The following is an 18,423-nucleotide window of genomic DNA, read 5'->3' as shown; positions in this document are numbered from 1 at the left end:
CGTCGGGATGAACTTGATCTCTCCCTCTGTGAAATCAGCAAAAGCCGTCTTTTGGGTACGCTGAATGTTCAGCTAAAGCCAAAAAGAAGTCGCTTATTAGCAGAAGACCCCCTGTTGCCTGGCAATGGAGTCTATTAACAGCCACTATTGTGCTGGAAGACCAAGGCAAAGTACTAGTAGGGTAGCCAGGTGCAAAAAAAGGGGTATACCTGTTGAAATCCTATCTTATACACAATTATTAAAGGTACAGGATGTTTGTGCAATTTTGCCCCTGGTCATCTTAAGTTACTTTGCTGCATCACACGACAGGAAAATCCTCTAACTCAGGAGTAGCAGATGCATGGCCCTCACAATGCTGCAGAACTACAATTCCCATCATCCCTGATTACTGGCCATGATGGTTGGGGCCAACAGGAACTGCAGCTCAATAACATCTGTCAGACCACAAGTTAGCCATACCTACAACAGACAATGTTATATGTACCAATGATCCATACAAACTGTTAACAACCACCAGAATACACCCCTGACACTATGAGCAACTGCAAAACCATCCTTTTGCATCCTACGTTGGCTCCCAGTACATTTCCGAGCACAATTCAGAGAGTTGGTGCCAACCTTTAAAGTCCTAAACAGCTTTGTTTGAGGACTGGGGAAGATTGTGAAAGAAAGGGGTCAAGTTCACTGCATGTACTGTGCTAAAGGAAAATATAATGAAAATGATGTACAGATGGTATTTGACTCCTTCAAAATTAGCAAAGATATATCATAACTGTGACAATCTATGTTGGAAATGTAAAGAAAAGGAAGGAACCTTTTATCATATGTGGTGGACCTGTCCAAAGGTGAAAGACTTCTGGGAAAAGATTTCTAATGAATTGAAAAAAATGTTGAAATATACATTTATAAAGAAACCAGAGGCCTTTCTTCTTGGAATAACAGGTTTGGAATTGCCCTAGAAAGATGTTAAATTATTTTTGTATGCCACAACTGCTGCTCGTATTTTGTTAGCTAAAAAGTGGAAAACCCAAGAATTACCAACAATAGAAGAATGGCAGATGAAGATGATGGATTTTTTGGAGCTAGCCGACGTAACCGGAAGAGTCCGCGAACAGAAGGAGGAGTAGTATCAGGAAGAGTGGATGAAATTTAATGATTACTTACTTAAATATGTTAAGTTAAATTAACTGAAAACAGCTTGCAGATACTTAATTGGCTTAGGATTTTATTTATGTTAAGTGATGAATTAATATGTTTAATTTCATAATGCGAAGATCAAAGGTTGTTAATGTTTAAGTCAAATTTTATAAGAACTGTGATTTAAAGGTAAAGGTACCCCTGCCCGTACGGGCCAGTCTTGACAGAATCTAGGGTTTTGTGCGCCCATCTCACTCAAGAGGCCGAGGGCCAGCGCTGTCCGAAGACACTTCCGGGTTACGTGGCCAGCGTGACATCACTGCTCTGGCGAGCCAGAGCTGCACACGGAAACACCGTTTACCTTCCCGCTAGTAAGCGGTCCCTATTTATCTACTTGCACCCGAGAGTGCTTTTGAACTGCTAGGCGCTGGGACCGAACAACGGGAGCGCACCCCGCCACGGGGATTCGAACCGCCGACCTCTTGATCGGCAAGCCCTAGGCGCTGAGGCTTTAACCCACAGCGCCACCCGTGTCCCTAACTGTGATTTGGAAAACCATTAAAAGGATATGCAATGAAATTCAACCAAGGGGAAGTGAGGAAGTCACTTAACAATGTTAATAAGTGTAATTTTCAATAAGGCTATGATTTATGTCTGATTTTTGTCTTATGTATTTGTTTGTTTATGTTGTGAAAACTAATAATATTTTTTGAAAAAAAGTCCTAAACAGCCTCAGCCCAGTATGTACCTGAAAGAGCATCTCCACCCCCATTGTTCAGCCCAGACACTAAGGTCCAGCACCGAGGTCCTTCTGGTGGTTCCCTCACTGCAAAAAGTGAGGTTACAGGGAACCAGGCAGAGAGCCTTCTTAGTAGTGGTACCTGCCCTGTGGGACGCCCTCCCGTCAGATGTCAAGGAGATAAGTAACTATACAACCTTTAGGGAAGTTATTAATGTTTTATTATGGTTTTGCGTATGTTGGAAGTCTGAGGCTGCCCACCCTTGCCTTGTAGCAGTGCAGCACCCTTCTAAAAGGGCTAAGGCATTACTACGCTCACAGGACTTAAATCCACCATAAGATGCAGCAATCAGGCCTCTGTTTCAACACAAAAGAGCAATGGTCCTTATGCCAAGTGGGAGAAAGGTCGTAAGCGTTACGAACACACAAACCTTGGAGGGAAAAATTAAAAACGAAAAGCATCAGCAATTTAATTTGATTTAATGGAAGTAACTGCTGATAAGATGTGAGTAATGCAGATTTTCCAGATAGATGCAAAACCTACAGCAGGAAACCTTAGACCTTTAGCTATTGCTGGACAGCAGCTATCGCTGTCCCTGACCATTGGCCACGGACATGCTGGAGCTGATGGGAGTCCAACAACATCTGGAGAATGCGCTGACCTAGGAAAGCCCTATAACTGGGTGATAAGTCCTACTTACGCAAATTCCAAGGCAACCATCCAACTTAATTGGGACTTGCTTCTAATTAAGGTTGCAGAAAACTACAAGCTTACAAAGCATTTGTAGAAGCCGCAGTCATTCTATGTTATAGCTACACTTTGCTCCTAACTGTCTGAAAGTGGTTTCTCTAGTCTAGGCTGGGGTATCCCAGACATAGGAAATAAACAGGGCAATATCCTAAACCACCACATATAACACAAACATGTCTCTCACCTGGTCATAGGTCAGAAGTCTCTGAAGCTCATTTTTAGTGATCAGAGTTTTCACTTCGTTGGCATCAGGAAGGCAAAGCCTGTAGTTCAGATCACCCAACCAGATGACAATGCTGGAAAAAAGCGAAGAAACCACAGCTACAGGCAAGCTCACGAAGGGGGGGGGGGGAGAGGGGGCAGCCTGCTGCCAATTCCTGCAATATGAAGTAAGACTGATAACTAGGATTGGGCAGAATGATCATATTAGGCTAGTGCTCTGTGAACTACACTGGCTTCTGAACTGGTTCCAGGCCCAATTCAGAGTATCCCTTTTGGCCTTTAAAGCATTTCAAGGTTTGGGAAAAGGGTACCAGAAGAAAGCCCACTTATTTTTGCACTGCCTCTCCACTGACTAGAATCTTTCCCAGGGAACTCCTGCTCTTTCAAGTATGACATGGCCTTTTCAGTAATGGCACCCTGCCTTTTAGAATAATCTTCCCAAAGAGGCTCACCTGGCCCCTGCTTTGATGTCCTTTCAGCAAAGACATTTAAAATATCCCCTGGTTCTTTAATTTATGGGTAGGCGCTTGTGGCCCTCCAAACACTGCTGTGGTACACAGGAACATAGGAAGCTATCTTATATCGAGGCACACCATTGACCCATCAAGCTCAGGACTGACTACATGGACTGGCAGCAGATTTCAGGCAGAGATCATTCCCAGCCCTAGCTGCACACACTGGTGATTGAGCCTGGAACCTTCTCCATGCAAAATGGCAACTCTGCTTTTGCGCTACTGCTCTTAACAAACTGCAACTCCCACCCCGATCACTGGAGAAGTTGCCCACATTTGCTATAATCTAATCTAACACATCTCTGCCACTAGGTTTATGTTGCTCTATTTAGATCTGCTGCTATTAAGGTACTGTTTATATGCTTTAAATTATCTTGAGGTGCATTTCTGATTATTATTTTATATAAGCCACTCTGCCGAAGAAATCCCCACAATAAACAGAAATTAATGAATGAAGCCCAGCACTCGCTTTCACAGATGTTTAATATCTACCTGCCCTGAATGAAGCAGAAGCCTACAATTCTGGGCACTTCTGTCTGCTCTAGTAGAAACCTTAGTAGTGCAGTGGCAGCAGGGATCACTGACACTGCACCCTTCTGGTGTTGCTGAAGTGGAACTCTCACGAGCCCCAGTCGGCAAGGCCAATTCTTAGCGATTATGGGAGTTGTAGTCCATCAGCATTAGGAGAGCACTATGCTGCCTACCCTTGAACTACATACATGCAGGAAAGTTACAGAAACGTGACTCAATTTGCTTCTCCAGATAGCGGAGACCAACAAGTTACGTCAGCCAAGGCTCTCTCCCTCCAAGCCCTCGAAACGCACTCGTGTTTCATGATTGTCAGCTGCGGCAGACCCTGGTCAGGGGGCAGGAAGCTCATCCGGGCACAGATATCCTTGTAATCCTGGTTTCGGCGCTCGAAGTCTTCCACGTGGGCAGCAAGGTGGGAATTGACAATGCAGAAGCTGGTATTGTGGAAGACAAACCTCACGGCCACACCCCCCTTATTACCCTGCAGGGGCGGAGCAAAGATGGCTGTTAGCGAGCAAGCAGCAAAGAGGGGGAAACTGGTTGGCAGAGATTATAAAAACATATAGACAGATAGAAATATAGACGTAGGGAATTCCGCTGTCAAGGTCTACTCACCATCTTCCCCATGATGCCTGTGCCCACTGTCTCCGTCATCACTTCCTTGATGTGGCTAAGCTGGTCCTTCCTGACAAAGATGAGCAGCATCATTCCAACTAGACGCACCAGCTGCACCTAGAAGATGCAAGGTACTGGGATGTCTACCAGATTTGTGCATTGCTTGCTGTCATGGGCTGGCTGGCTCCAGATAGGAGTGGTGGGTGGCACCAACTGGGGATCCCCAAGGGAAGAAGGCTCAAAGTGGGGGGACGACAATGAGTTGTCAGAGGGAGAAGAGGGAGCAGACTGTGAGCAAGAGGAGGTGTTGGAAACTGAAGAGGCAAGAGGGCAGGAAGATTCTGTGGCAGACAGCAGTCCAGAATCAGAGGCGGAAGTGGAGGCTGGAGTCAAGAGGCAGAGATCAGGCAGGCTGCTAAAGAAGCCAGGGGGTCTCCCCATCCTGCTGCAATCAGCTCCCCTCCCTGCTGGTCTCCCAGAACAGAGAGAGAAATTAAGAAGATGGAGCAAAGACAGGCAAGGTGTCAGAGTCTCAGGTTGCTTGGGAAGGACCAGGAGGAGGAGGAGACTTAAGAGAGTGGTGGGTAGGTAGCAACCTTCAGCCTTCACAACTACCTCACTGGGGCAAGACCTGTTGGGAAAGGTTTCTGTGATCACTAGGCCTGCACAGTTTTAGTTCCTTTGAATAAAGGATTTTGGCTTCTTTTGAATAAAACACCACTGACACCAGGTGTTTTTTATTCCTGACCTCCTCCTCCTCCTCCTCCTCCTCCTCCTCCTCCTCCTCACTGACAGCTGTCTGGCTGCTGAAGAAATGGGTGGGGTTGGACTTACTTTCTTGTACTTGGATTTCGAATGCAGAGCCTTTTCCACAGCCGTCAGCCACTCTTGCTCCTTTGTTGAGTCAAAGTAGAAGAAAGCTTCTGTGCTCAGGTCCAGCTCCTGGAACCTAATGCCAAAGTGCCATCAGATACAATACACATCCCTAGAACTAAGCCATCCTTCCCCCAGAACCTCCTAGGCCTCTGGCTATCATTGATGCTGCTGTAATCCACTGCCCACAGGGTGAAAGGATGGCACTGCCACGTTCATTATGGCAGAACTTTGCTTCTTCGCTAAAAGATACAAATCCTCAGGATTCTCCTATTTTGTTCCAAGATTAAAGCGAAAGTCTTCCCACAACAGGACCTCAGTTTAGAAAGCAACTGTGGGGAAACAAAGACTGAGAGAGGGGTCTCTGAAAAGCTATTATGTCTGCTCACCCAATGCAGTAGATATCTGGGGGTTCAGAGTCACAGTTCAGCCAAGGTTCCAATCCACTGTCTGGAGACTGCCCATTCACATTCCATGTTCCCACAAAAAACCTGCAAGGAAGAGAAGGATGTGGAGCTGCAGGAATAGGACTCCAATCTGAACAGACTTGCTGGTTAAATATGTGAAGACAACAGGAGTGTGTGGCAGGTAGGATTACAAGGGCAGGCAAGATCAGGACCAAGAACAAACAAGTAATATGAGCTTTGCTAATGAAAGAAAAAAGCTTTTTCCTTGTATTTTTTAAGATGTGTCAGCCAGCCTGATATTTAAGCACTATCCCAGTTGCTACAAGCAACCAGAAATTCATTGAAGGCAAGTGAATTGGTTGATCTCTCCATTCTTCCTTCACCTGGCAACCTGGTTTCCAGGCTGGCTTTCCGGGGGCAGAAAACCGCCTCTCAGATCTGCTGTGCCAAGCTTGGTTGGTAGATTACCCTGTAACACCCTTTTCCTCTATGCAAACCTCCTAAATGGCTAGCAACCTGTGTTTCCATGCTGGCCATGAAGGAATGGGCACTCCCGACTCTGAAGACAGCACAGAAATACAGCCTGTCTAGTAAAGGGGAAAAAAGAGCAAAACAGCCTCTGTAAAACAGTAGGATCTAAAGCTGCTAACCACATACTGATAAACCTATGATAAAAGCAGCCATTAAAAACAAATTGCAGCTGGGTACTACTAACAGTACAAGGAAATGACCGAAGCAAAAACTTTCTTTGAAGTAGTAAGCTTAGCATTATCAGGATGACCAAGTGTTGGGGTCAAACACCTCCCTGTCCTCAAGCACAGCTTTTAGGAAGAGTTCCAAAGGTTTTGCTTCAGTTTTGGATTAACTGCATCTTGTTACAAAGTCTGAAGCTATACAACCGCTTAATTTTAACTATGGCTCATTGAAACAAGCCAACTTCAAATCATGGGTTTACAAAGCTGCTAAATTAACCACCATAGGATCTGGACACACCAAACTGTGGTTAATTTAAAATACAAGTGGAAGCTTCCAAATACAGTGGTACCTCGCAAGACGAATGCCTCGCAAGACGAATGCCTCGCAAGACGAAAGAGTTTTTTTGTTTTTTGAGTTGCTTCGCAAGACGAATTTCTCTATGGGCTTGCTTCGCAAGACGAAAACGTCTTGCGCCTTTTTCAATGCATTCCTATGGGAAACCGTCAATGCATATCCTATGGGAAACCGTGCTTCGCAAGATGAAAAAACTCGCAGAACGAATTAATTTCGTCTTGCGAGGCACCACTGTAGGCTCGGGGTGGGGGAGAAGTGTGCAAACCTGGAGGAGAGGCTGCTGGCATGCTCATAATATGAAGCTACGGTTCAGTATGTGGCACCAAGGAAAATTGCCCACCCCAACTAATACTTTAAATTACCCCCCCCATGTGGCCTGAGTGAACAGGACAGACTTTGCCTGGCACCCAACAATAAAGCTGTCATGTAGACGTCGCTTTCTCCAACCCCAACTATGATAACAGTTTCCACTGGTGTTTGCACTTTTGCATGGTCTGACCTGAAATTCTGGATGTTGACATATTCCTTCTCTCTCTTGGCGAGGACGTGCTTGATGAGTCCCTCTCTCTGTCCGGACTGCGTATGTGTGGAAGGCACAAAGAGCTTGCGCATAGTGTTGGTCACTTTGGGTTGCTCCTTGCTCATGCTGTCCTTGTCACGGTTACGCCTAAGGGAGATGAGAACAGAACTCAAGTAGCCCTTAAAGCCAATGCAATTCTGGGCTGCATCAATAGGAGTATAGCATCTAGATCAAGGGAAGTAATAGTGCCACTGTATTCTGCTCTGGTCAGACCTCACCTGGAGTACTGTGTCCAGTTCTGGGCACCACAGTTCAAGAAGGACACTGACAAACTGGAACGTGTCCAGAGGAGGGCAACCAAAATGGTCAAAGGCCTGGAAACGATGCCTTATGAGGAACGGCTAAGGGAGCTGGGCATGTTTAGCCTGGAGAAGAGGAGGTTAAGGGGTGATATGATAGCCATGTTCAAATATATAAAAGGATGCCACATAGAGGAAGGAGAAAGGTTGTTTTCTGCTGCTCCAGAGAAGCGGACATGGAGCAATGGATCCAAACTACAAGAAAGAAGATTCCACCTAAACATTAGGAAGAACTTCCTGACAGTAAGAGCTGTTCGACAGTGGAATTTGCTGCCAAGGAGTGTGGTGGAGTCTCCTTCTTTGGAGGTCTTTAAGCAGAGGCTTGACAACCATATGTCAGGAGTGCTCTGATGGTGTTTCCTGCTTGGCAGGGGGTTGGACTCGATGGCCCTTGTGGTCTCTTCCAACTCTATGATTCTATGATTCTAAAACCAAGGAGGCAGGAGGGCATAGTACAGCTCTAAGGCAACTCACGGCCTGCTTGGTGGCAGCGGTGGGGGTGGAGGCTCCCGGCGGGCGCTCATTTGCTGATTCTGCAGGTTTCTTTTCTTCTCCATACTCATAACACTGAAGCTATCCTCAAATCCCAGAATTCCTGAGAGAAGAAAAGACTTCTGAGGTTAGAGAGGCTTCAGAACCATTTGGGGAAGTTTCGGGAAAGGAACTTAGAAAATACTTAACTGCAGGAAAATGTTCCTGCCTCCCCACAGCACCACATTTGTCGGACAATTGCCTCTCAGCTTATGCATGTTTAGGAAGTGGAGGCAACAGGTCCTCCCCTCAAGGCCTTTCCTCTAAAGGAGGCAACAAGTACTTAAAAATTCCAAGCAGAAATCACACAAGTTACATGTTGGTGTGGTTGTACCTGCAGAAGGGGGATCTACTGGCCCTGTGAGACCTTTCACTTGGTGCCAGGAGGTATGATCCACAAGATCAGGGAAAGAAGTGTTTCGCGGGACTACAACAAAAATCAACAACAACACTCATGTGAGAGACTTGGCCATCTCCAACATCAAACATCAGAGACAGGGCATGGGAGTTGCTCACCTTCTTGGATTCTCAGAACCTCAGCGAGGAATCCCAAACACTGCTCCTCATCTGGGATCTCAAAGAGATGTTCTGCTGTCCAATCACCCTGCACTCGGATCTTGCAGCCAGCTTGAAGCACACACAGGAAAAGCACATGTCAGGAAACAGGGCACAACACTGATAAGGCAGAACACGGAAAATGCCCCCAATGTTTAAAAAGAGGGATGGCAATAAACAGACAACAAAAATGAAGAAACAGCTTGAGGAACAATTGTGCTGTAAAGTTTGACTTGTCATATTCATTACTTAATCCAAGGATGAACTTTCAGGCACACACAGTGAATGAGCAGAATATTCTTGCTTTGACTCATACAGGAAGTGCATTAGAAAAGACAAGAGATATAGCGAGACTGCACTGTAATTGAGTGGACTTGAAGCTGAGAAGCAGCCACATCTGAAGATACATGAACTTCTAGACACTGATCAGGTTCACAGGAACCTGACACACTTCAAAAGTTACTGCTTTTATACTACAGTAAATGAAAATAAAAACAGCAGCAAAACCTTGAAATGAAACACAATGGAGAGCATTAAACACTCTACTAAGAAGTTATAAAGCAACTGAGGAAGATTGCATTTTGTAGAATAAAAGTTCTGAAATAAGGTACCATATTTTTCTGTATATAAGACAGGGGTTTCCCCCCTAAAAAAAAGTCAAAAATTAGGCGGAGTCATATACACGGGGCCATTTTGCCCCATTTTCTTAAATCTGAGTCCCCCAAAATAGGGGGTGTCCTATACATGGGGGGGACGCAGGTGGCGCTGTGGGTTAAACCACAGAGCCTAGGACTTGCCGATCAGAAGGTTGGTGGTTCGAATCCCCACGATGGGTTGAGCTCCCGTTGCTCGGTCCCTGCTCCTGCCAACCTAGCAGTTCGAAAGCACATCAAAGTGCAAGTAGATAAATAGGTACCGCTCCAGTGGGAAGGTAAACGGTGTTTCCGTGCGCTGCTCTGGTTCGCCAGAAGCGGCTTAGTCATGCTGGCCAAATGACCCCGAAGCTGTACGCCGGCTCCCTCGGCCAATAAAGCGAGATGAGCACCGCAACCCCAGAGTCGGTCACGACTGGACCTAATGGTCAGGGGTCCCTTTACCTTTTACCTTATACATGGTGGCGTCTTATAGATGGGAAAATATGGTACATTTAAAAATAGTTGCCTACTCCCTGTTGCATTTCCAGGGCAGCGAGGGAGTGAGGAGGGGGAATCTTGATGTGGACGGTGGGAAAGCCAAGTGCCCAAACTGGAAAGGACACCATCTTTCCTCCCTGCCAGTGGAAGCTGCTCCACGAGGGCAAGTGAGGCTCAGTCTGTGCTCAGCCAGCCTCTACCTGCCTGCCTTCTAACTTACAGTCCTGTCCTGTGGGTGGCCCTGCCTGTTAGATTCCTCCTCCTTAGTCTCAGTGCTCCCTGAGACACAGCACAGAGGAGGATGGGGGTAAAGCTAGAATTAGTTGGCTCAGCCTATTAGTGGCTCTGGCTCCACCAATCCCAGTGGGTGCCAGTCACTGCTGCTTTCTGCCATTCTTCACCTCATTGCCCTTTCCTTGTGACCATGGTAGATTTGATTTAAATCAAATCAATTTAAATCACGATTTAAGTCACTAGTCAGTAAGACCTGATTTAAATCACTAGTCAGTAAGACCTGATTTAAATCATTTTTTTACAGAAAGACTCATTCTTGCATATTTACAACCTGATGAAGGTTTCATTTTTGGAACAATAAATTTTCAGAGTAGTTTTTACAGTTATATCAAATATTACTGATTTGGTTATACTATTAGAAATACATAGACAGATAACTATGAAATTATTGTGAGGTTTAATAAGTTAACTGTTTATATTTGGGCAACTTTTCTGCTGTACTTTATTGGAAGGAGAAAAATAATCATTTCCTTAATAACAATTTAAACAATTTATTTAACTAAAACAGTAACTTTATAGCATATGTATCCATGTTTGTTAACTGATGTGCTTAAACGATTTTTTTTTTTAAAAACTTAGACTGAGTTTTAGCACACATGAAAAACTTAAAACAAATCCTTATTTCCTGATGAATAGCCTTTGGACTATAATGTAACTTAAATAGAAAACTATCTTTAGAAATATTTTCCTCCAAAAGCATTTTATTTTAAAAATCTGATTTAAATTTTAAGAAATCCTTTTTTTGGTTTTTTTTTAAAAAGCCCATTGATTTTTACCAACCCTGCTTGTGACCCTTATAAAATCAGGCCAAGGCGACAAGTGGCCCACAGGCTGGAGGTTGCCCAACTCTGCTATAGGCTAACATGAATGTCTGTTGGTTAGAAGGGACCACATTACACGCTCTGGAAGCCACCATTTATGCAGTTAAATCAATATACAGTGGACAACAAAAGGGAGAAAAGTTGGGACACACTGAAACAAAATGGGGAACCCTTGCACCCCTCTGATGTTGTGGGACCCCAACTCCCATCAGCCCCAGCCAGCATGGACAATGGCCAGGAATAATGGGAGTTGTAGTCCAGCAAGAACTGAAAGGCCAGATGTTCCCCTCCCCTGCTTTAGATGGACAAGGCCAAACCCTCAACCTTCCACTGTCTCCCAGCATCCTAAGCAGTTATCTGCAAGAGAGGCACACTTTTCCTGAAAATGGAGAGGGCAGCAAGCAACACAACCCCTGCCCCAACCCCATGGTCAATAGGAGATGCCACTAGCAACAGGGAGGCAAATAGCTATTGCCTGCATAGTTGGCAGGCTCTTGAGAATTCACCATTAAGATATAGTGATGGGCCAATTTTCCTAGTTACTTTTAAGAGAAGTGGGCACACACTTGTGAGTTATGTACAAGCAACCACCGTGCAAGAACTATGTTATCTATATCTATCTGGAGAGAGATAAAGGAATGCTTTTAACATCTTGGACACCTCACAGAATAGTGTCTATTCTAATTCTCAGTTTTCATGTGCTGGAATCCTTAGAAACAGGGGCATTTTGTGAATGAACACCTGTGTTTTTAAGAATTCTGGACCCCAAGGGAGGTGCTGAAGACACTGGCTGCAGTTCTCTGGTGGCTTTCTCAGCCATCTTCAAAACTCGTCTCTGATCTCATATCTTGATACATCCCTGCCTGTGACATTCCCTCCTCCAGCTCTGCCACTCTTAAACTTCAGAAGCTTTCCAGCAATATTAAATCCTGTGGCTGCATGTGCTTTGCATGCAGAAGATCCCAAGTTCAATCCCAAGCATCTCCAGGAAGTGCTGGGAGAGACTTTTGTCTCAAAATTTTGGAGAGCTGCTGCCAGTCAGCATGGACATTACCAAGCTAGAAATGTGATGACTTTGCATAAGGCAGCTCTGTTCCTTCTCATGCCTGCAACTGTCTCCCATTGAAAACCCTCATCAAACCCTCTATGTTCCAGGAAGTGTCTAGTATAATCTTTAATTCCCGTCCTTTACTAAAACTGTACATGTAACTAGACTGAATGCTTTCCCCCAGCTTTCCTCTTCCTCCACTGTGAGCTTCTCAGGGCACTGATCTAGTCCTGACTCTGTAAAGCAGCATGAAGGCAGAGGATAGAATAAAAAAAGCCTTTAACCCCAGCAGCAGTCTGACTTTTTTTTTGGGGGGGGGGACAACATCCAGACATCAGGGTCAGGAAGGAGAGACAAGCAGGAACAAGAATGATGAGTCAAGAGGGAAAGATGACATGTCAGTGACAGGCAATATCTATTCCTGACAGCACTCTGGTCAAGGGAGACTCACTGTTTGCTGTTATGTCAATCAGTAGAGTTTCTTCAGCCTCTGGAAGATAATTAGAACGGATCAAGAATTAGAAAAGACCATCCTAGAAGGCCCTCAATAGGAACATCTCTCCTCGCCTAGCCATAAAGAAAAGTCAAGTGCTGTCAGAGGAGCAAAGCACCATGATCTGGGCCTCTGGAATGGAGATACCAGAGAACATCTCCTGTTTCATGGAAACCAGAGCTGAGATCTGCAAAGGTTTAGCACCGAGGAACAACATCCAAAGCATGGTCTGAAGTCAATTCCATTATTGGAGACACCTGAACAACACACCACCAGGGGCTGTACAGTTATTCTTATGCAGGGATCTGCATTCATGCCTGCACTCCAGTCTGGAAAGCGTAGTTACAGAGGCATGGTTTCCCTTTGTGGCTTTGGGGGTGGGGCATTGTTTTCCCACCACCTTGCTACGAGGAAGCAACAAATTCCCACAACAGAAGAGACAAGAGAGGCTGGATACCTTGCACACACTTAAAGCGGCTGTTGATGGGAATCCTCTCTTGAACACTGGGGTCTTCCTGGGAACGGATAGTGAAACTGGAACAAGATGAAAGGTGTGTAACAGTGTGTTAATTAAGGGATATGGGGAGGTGCTGTGAGAAATCTCTATTTCTTTATCATTCTGAGAGCCTTCCTAGGCAACCTTCCAAGAGCAACATGCCAGCGCTGGGCAGGACCAGAGGCAAAAGAAAGCACAGCAATGAAGGTAAATTTCACCTTTGTACATGATAGTTCCCACAAATAACCTTTGTTATCCTCCATCCAGGCAAGCAAGAACTCAAAACACCTGGAGTACACAGCAGAGCCAGTGAGGGGAGTAGCTTAGGGAAAGTTCCAAGGGCCAGGCAAAGAAGCCTGGAGGGCCACATTTGACCCCTGGGCCTGAGGTTCCACACTCCTGTGCTGAAAGATCCACCTAGTTATAGCTATCAGAACAAAGGACTAAGTTGGGGTTGAATTTAGGCATGAAATAGCAGCACATGCATCCGAAAGGGTATCCCTTCAAGTACACAGTCAGGGTTTTTTGGGCAGTTGTTTTTTTGTTGTTGTTGCTCAGCCAGAAACCCCATAGGGTAGCCCTGAGCAAGCGAGTAGGACAGCAAACCTACGCTCCTTCCTGTGGGTAAACGCCAATGAACATTTCAGACTAAATGTGTGTGATTGGGCTGTAAATCTCTCAACTCAACAGGGTTCTGAGAGTCCAGTAATTTTAAGATTGGAGAATTTGTGTCTCTTCACAGTAATTTGGCAAGGAAAAGCCACTGAGCAAGCCCCATAGCTGAATAGGATGTGAGCCAAAGTCTGCCATGTCTGCAACTTTCCCTCTGCCCACTACATTGTCAGAATAAGGATACAGTGGTACCTCGGGTTAAGTACTTAATTCGTTCTGGAGGTCTGTTCTTAACCTGAAACTATTCTTAACCTGAAGCACCACTTTAGCTAATGGGGCCTCCTGCTGCTGCTGCGCTGCTGGAGCACGATTTCTGTTCCCATCCTGAAGCAAAGTTCTTAGCCCGAGGTACTATTTCTGAGTTAGCGGAGTCTGTAACCTGAAGCATCTGTAACCTGAAGCGTATGTAACCCGAGGTACCACTGTATATTATGATTATAGGACTAGGGCAGGAAAGAAACAAGGTAAGCCCATCAGCCCAATGTAAGGAAACATTTTTGCACTGATAATCATAAACTGCCATCTTCCAAAGTGAAATATAGTGTTGATATGACTTGACTGGCATTTTAGCCGTGAAAAGGCCAGGGGGCAGTGAACATCTGGAGACACAGGGAGATGTCCAAGTCCTGCTCAGAACCTTGTTCTTAAAATATCCAAGGCCAGTCCCAGGAGATTATCAGGGGAGCCATGGAAGGAGTTGCCTTCTGCCCCAGTCTACAGAGTACAAATGAATGTGTGGGGTAGAAATCTTCAAACTCCAGTGGCAACTTACACATATTCTTCACCGCACTGTGACAGGCTCAGTTCACATGGCACTTTCTGGCCTCCCTTTACCTCCACACCCTGAGAACAAGCTAAGGAAAAGAGGGAAGGTGGTACAGAAAAAAGCCCGTATAAAATCCTATCATCCCAAACAATTCAGTGTGCTGCCAGCCACACATTTCCCCATAATCATATTCAATTCATATTCAACCCCATTACCCATTACACAACCAAATGAATCCCTCCTTCTGAAGCTGTGATATTGGTAGCCCTCCACACTGCTCTGTGCCAGTTTCATCCTTCATCAATGAACCCTCCTCCCACCCAGTTTAATTGCTATGAGAAAGAGGCACAAGAAAGGAGTGTAGCCTAAAGCTTATCTCAGAGACCAAACCTGTGCTGGCTGGAAAGGATGCCATGCCCATAATTTGTGTCCTCCTGCAGATAGCAGGTGATGGTCATTCAATGGCTGAGATAAAACACTCCACACATGTCCCTTATCTCATTTACAACTTTAATAACATCATCGAATTCTTAAAACAACTCCCAGGGCTGAGCCAGAAAACAAACAACAAACCAGTCTGGCCTGCTTCTCTGGGCCTGTCATGTATGATCTAGTTGAGTTTCCTGCATTGCAGGGGGTTGGACTAGATGACCCTTGTGGTCCCTTCCAACTTTACAATTCCATGATTAATCAATATTTGACATGGAGAAAGCAGCAAGTGCAAAAAAAAGTGTATTTCTGGGTCAGAGCAACCAGCCTGGCATCTTGCTTCCAACCATGACGGTGAGAAGGAAAACAAAACACTTTGGAAGCATCCTACTCTCTAGAGAGATACACTGTCTTGCAACGTGCAGGCTCTAATTCAGCTGAGGGCGGTCAATTTAAGGCTCGCTTCTCCACGAAGCTGCCCTTTAAAGTCATCTCGGGCTAACATGCTAAAAACAAACGTCCGAGGGAACAACACCCTCCCCCCCCCCGCAGGTCTCCCATCTCCAAGCAGAAACGCAGCGGAGCGAAAAGGCTGCCGGGCAACAAGGGGGAGGGGGCCCTCTCGGGAAGCTCTGGGCTCTAACACTGTGGCTCCCCCTACCTGCCAAATCCCTCCCACCCACCTACCCCCGTTTCAAAGCCCGTCCCAGGCCCCCATCCCTTGCAACCCCCAGAACCAGCCCCCAAATCTTAACCTGCAAGTCCCCACACAGAATCACAGTAGAGTTAGAAGGGGACCCCAGGGGGTCATCTAGTCCAACCCCCTCCAAAGCGACCCCAACCCTTGTGACATTCGGCCTTGCCCGACGCCTCCAACCCAGCTGGAGAAGGATACGCGAAGGCTCTTCAGCTGCTGCTGCTCCTTCCTCCCAGGCGTGGGCAGCGGAGGAGGCTCCATGCTCCGGTCTAGGCCCCCGTGGCGGGGATTTAAAGGGGAAGATGGACAGGGGAGAAGGAAAGGGAGGGGCCCTTTGCTCGGCCGCTCGGTCCCGTCAAGGCCGTACTAACCCGGTCCGACCGACCGACCGCGCGCTCCCGCCCGCGCGCTCCCGACTCCCGGCGACCTTCGGCCGCGCGCACCGCGGAGAAGAAGGAGGAGACAAGCGCAGCGCCAGAGGGCGGGCAAGAGTGGCGGCGGCGGCGCTTCCGGTTCGCGTCTGCTTCCGATCCCGCCGCCGCTGCCCCCTGGTGGCCGGAGGGTATTCGCAGCGCCACCCTTTCTTCCCGCCCACTCCCCACGCGCCTTTTTTTTTAAAAAAGAATAAAGATATATTGTTTTCCTGTTACTAAATAGTACACGCGATTCATAAAGCATTTCCTCTCTCCGCACCCTGTTTTGTTCACAAGCCGACTTTGCTGAACTACAATGGCCAGGAAGGAGCTCGTTGGCTCTTCCCGAGGAATTCTGGGGACTGTAGTTTACCCCTTGCAGAGGTGCAGGTCCCAGCTGCCCTTAACGCAGCGGTTCTCAACCTGTGGGTCCCCAGATGTCGTTGGACTACAACTCCCATCATCACTAGCTAGCAAGGCCAGAGCTCAGGGATGATGGGAGTTGTAGTCCAACAACATCTGGGGACCCACAGGTTGAGAACCGCATTGCTGCTCCCAGGAAACTTCGGGGGAAGCACGTGCTCTCAATGTGGCACTTTTGGAACAACCCTGCCTATTGAGATCAAGCAGGCGCCTTCACTGTACTCTTTATGGTGCCTGCTAAAAAACACTATTGTTCGGACAAATCTACCTAGCTGCTTAGAAAGATGAGGTAAATCTGTTTCAGTATTTCAACTTTTGTATGTTTTAAAGTAGGGTTGTGAAGTTTTCTCAATTTTATCGTTTGATCTTTTTGTATACTGCTTTGAGGTTTTGTTTTGTTTTGTCTAACAATCAAGTAATAAAAAAGGAAGTGGGAACTAGGGAGAAGCTTCATCCACTTTACTTATCCAAATGGACAGCTACATAGTTCAGTGGTGCATTCAGGATGTTTTATCAGTTTTATTTCTTAATTGTTTTTCTCACAAATGTGACCCAAAGCACCTTAGAAACACAATATAAACACTAAAACAGATTACAACAGACACAACCAATAAGCACCTGTTTAAACCTCCCCTCAGCCACTTTCTGGAATAGTACAGTTGATAAGAGCATGAGATTCTTAATCTTAGGGTTGTGGGTTTGAGCCCCACATTGGGCAAAAAGATTCCTGTATTGCAGGAGGTTGCACTAGATCAGTGCTTTTCAACCACTGTTCCGCGGCACACTAGTGTGCCGCGAGATGTTGCCTGGTGTGCCGTGGGAAAAATTTAAAAATTTGAAAGATTTTAAAAAAAAAAAAATTCAAATTTTCGCCCACTAGGTGGGTGCCAGACTGTGTCCTGGGTATGGGGGGGGGTTGACCCCACCCTTGGCTAGCAGGGGCGCCGATTGGCGCTCCTCAGGGGGACACCCTTCACTTTTCTGATGTCCGGGCTGTGATTGGTCCAGACTTCAGCCTGGACCTGTCACAGTAGGACATCATCTTCCGACTTCCTTCCTGCCCGAGCACAGTGTGCGCAGCAGCGGAGAGAAGAAGACGTCGCGACTCGAGTCACCAGGAGGACCGGAGCAGGAGGAGACGGACGGAGACCAGGACTCGGCGGGAGTCGGCACTGCAGAGAGACCGCATCCGGATCCAGACCAGGCCGCAGGTGCAGCGTGAGGTGAGGAGGTCATCTGGAACCAGTCGGTCACGGTCGGGTCTCGGAAGAGAGACGAGTGAGTCCAGCCCTGTGCAGCAGCAGCAGCCCGGTAAGTGAGTCCTCCTGTCAGTCCTCCTCCTCCTCATGCCTATACCATCTGTGCCATGCCTATTCCATCACCTGTGCCATGCCTGTACCATCACCTGTGCCATGCCTATTCCATCACTTGTGCCATGCCTATTCCAGGTTGTGCACTGAATAAAGTATTTTATAATTTTTCATATTTCTGTTTACTTACTATTTTATAATAAAGTAATTATAAAATACTTTCTTTGTGTTTATTTGATTCAAGAGAATTACTTTATATATAGCCAATATAGGCACAGAGTTAAATTTTTTAACATTTTCTAATGGTGGTGTGCCTCGTGATTTTTTTTCATGAAACAAGTGTGCCTTTGCCCAAAAAAGGTTGAAAAACACTGCACTAGATGACCCTTGTGGTCCCTTTCAACTCTACAATTCTATGATTATGTGAAATAAAAGACAGGTATTGCAAATCCTGCACCTCTAAAAGGCTGCACAGAGACACCAGAAGCAGTGATCTTAACAAGGGCCCCCACTGATGATGATGATTCTGTTATTTGTACCCCACCCACCTGACGGTTGCTTCAGCAGCTGCTCTGGGTGCTTCCAGTATATACAAAAACATTATAGAACATTAAACATTAAAAACA

General features: G+C 46.2%; 1 protein-coding gene across 1 annotated transcript in view; it reads right to left on the bottom strand.

Annotated features, from left to right (window-relative positions):
* Positions 1–16,111, bottom strand: part of OCRL (OCRL inositol polyphosphate-5-phosphatase) — a 28,779-nt gene extending 12,668 nt beyond the window's left edge. The window contains exons 1-14 of the mRNA XM_083424440.1: positions 15,850–16,111; positions 14,532–14,602; positions 13,049–13,125; positions 12,550–12,588; positions 8,764–8,874; positions 8,582–8,674; positions 8,191–8,311; positions 7,337–7,504; positions 5,770–5,871; positions 5,342–5,456; positions 4,508–4,624; positions 4,186–4,373; positions 2,812–2,923; positions 2–72 (exon numbers count right to left, since the gene is read on the bottom strand). Coding sequence (XP_083280566.1) covers positions 2–72; positions 2,812–2,923; positions 4,186–4,373; positions 4,508–4,624; positions 5,342–5,456; positions 5,770–5,871; positions 7,337–7,504; positions 8,191–8,311; positions 8,582–8,674; positions 8,764–8,874; positions 12,550–12,588; positions 13,049–13,125; positions 14,532–14,602; positions 15,850–15,912 — 1,448 coding nt within the window. The 5' untranslated portion in view covers positions 15,913–16,111. The remainder of the gene's footprint in view (position 1; positions 73–2,811; positions 2,924–4,185; positions 4,374–4,507; positions 4,625–5,341; positions 5,457–5,769; positions 5,872–7,336; positions 7,505–8,190; positions 8,312–8,581; positions 8,675–8,763; positions 8,875–12,549; positions 12,589–13,048; positions 13,126–14,531; positions 14,603–15,849) is intronic.
* Positions 16,112–18,423: the final 2,312 nt, after the last annotated feature.

The sequence above is a fragment of the Podarcis tiliguerta genome (assembly GCF_965153285.1).
Source record: "Podarcis tiliguerta genome assembly, chromosome: Z".
NCBI classification, from domain to species: domain Eukaryota; kingdom Metazoa; phylum Chordata; class Lepidosauria; order Squamata; family Lacertidae; genus Podarcis; species Podarcis tiliguerta.
Note: the sequence above shows the minus strand (reverse complement) of the source record. Positions and strands in the feature narration are given on the sequence as shown.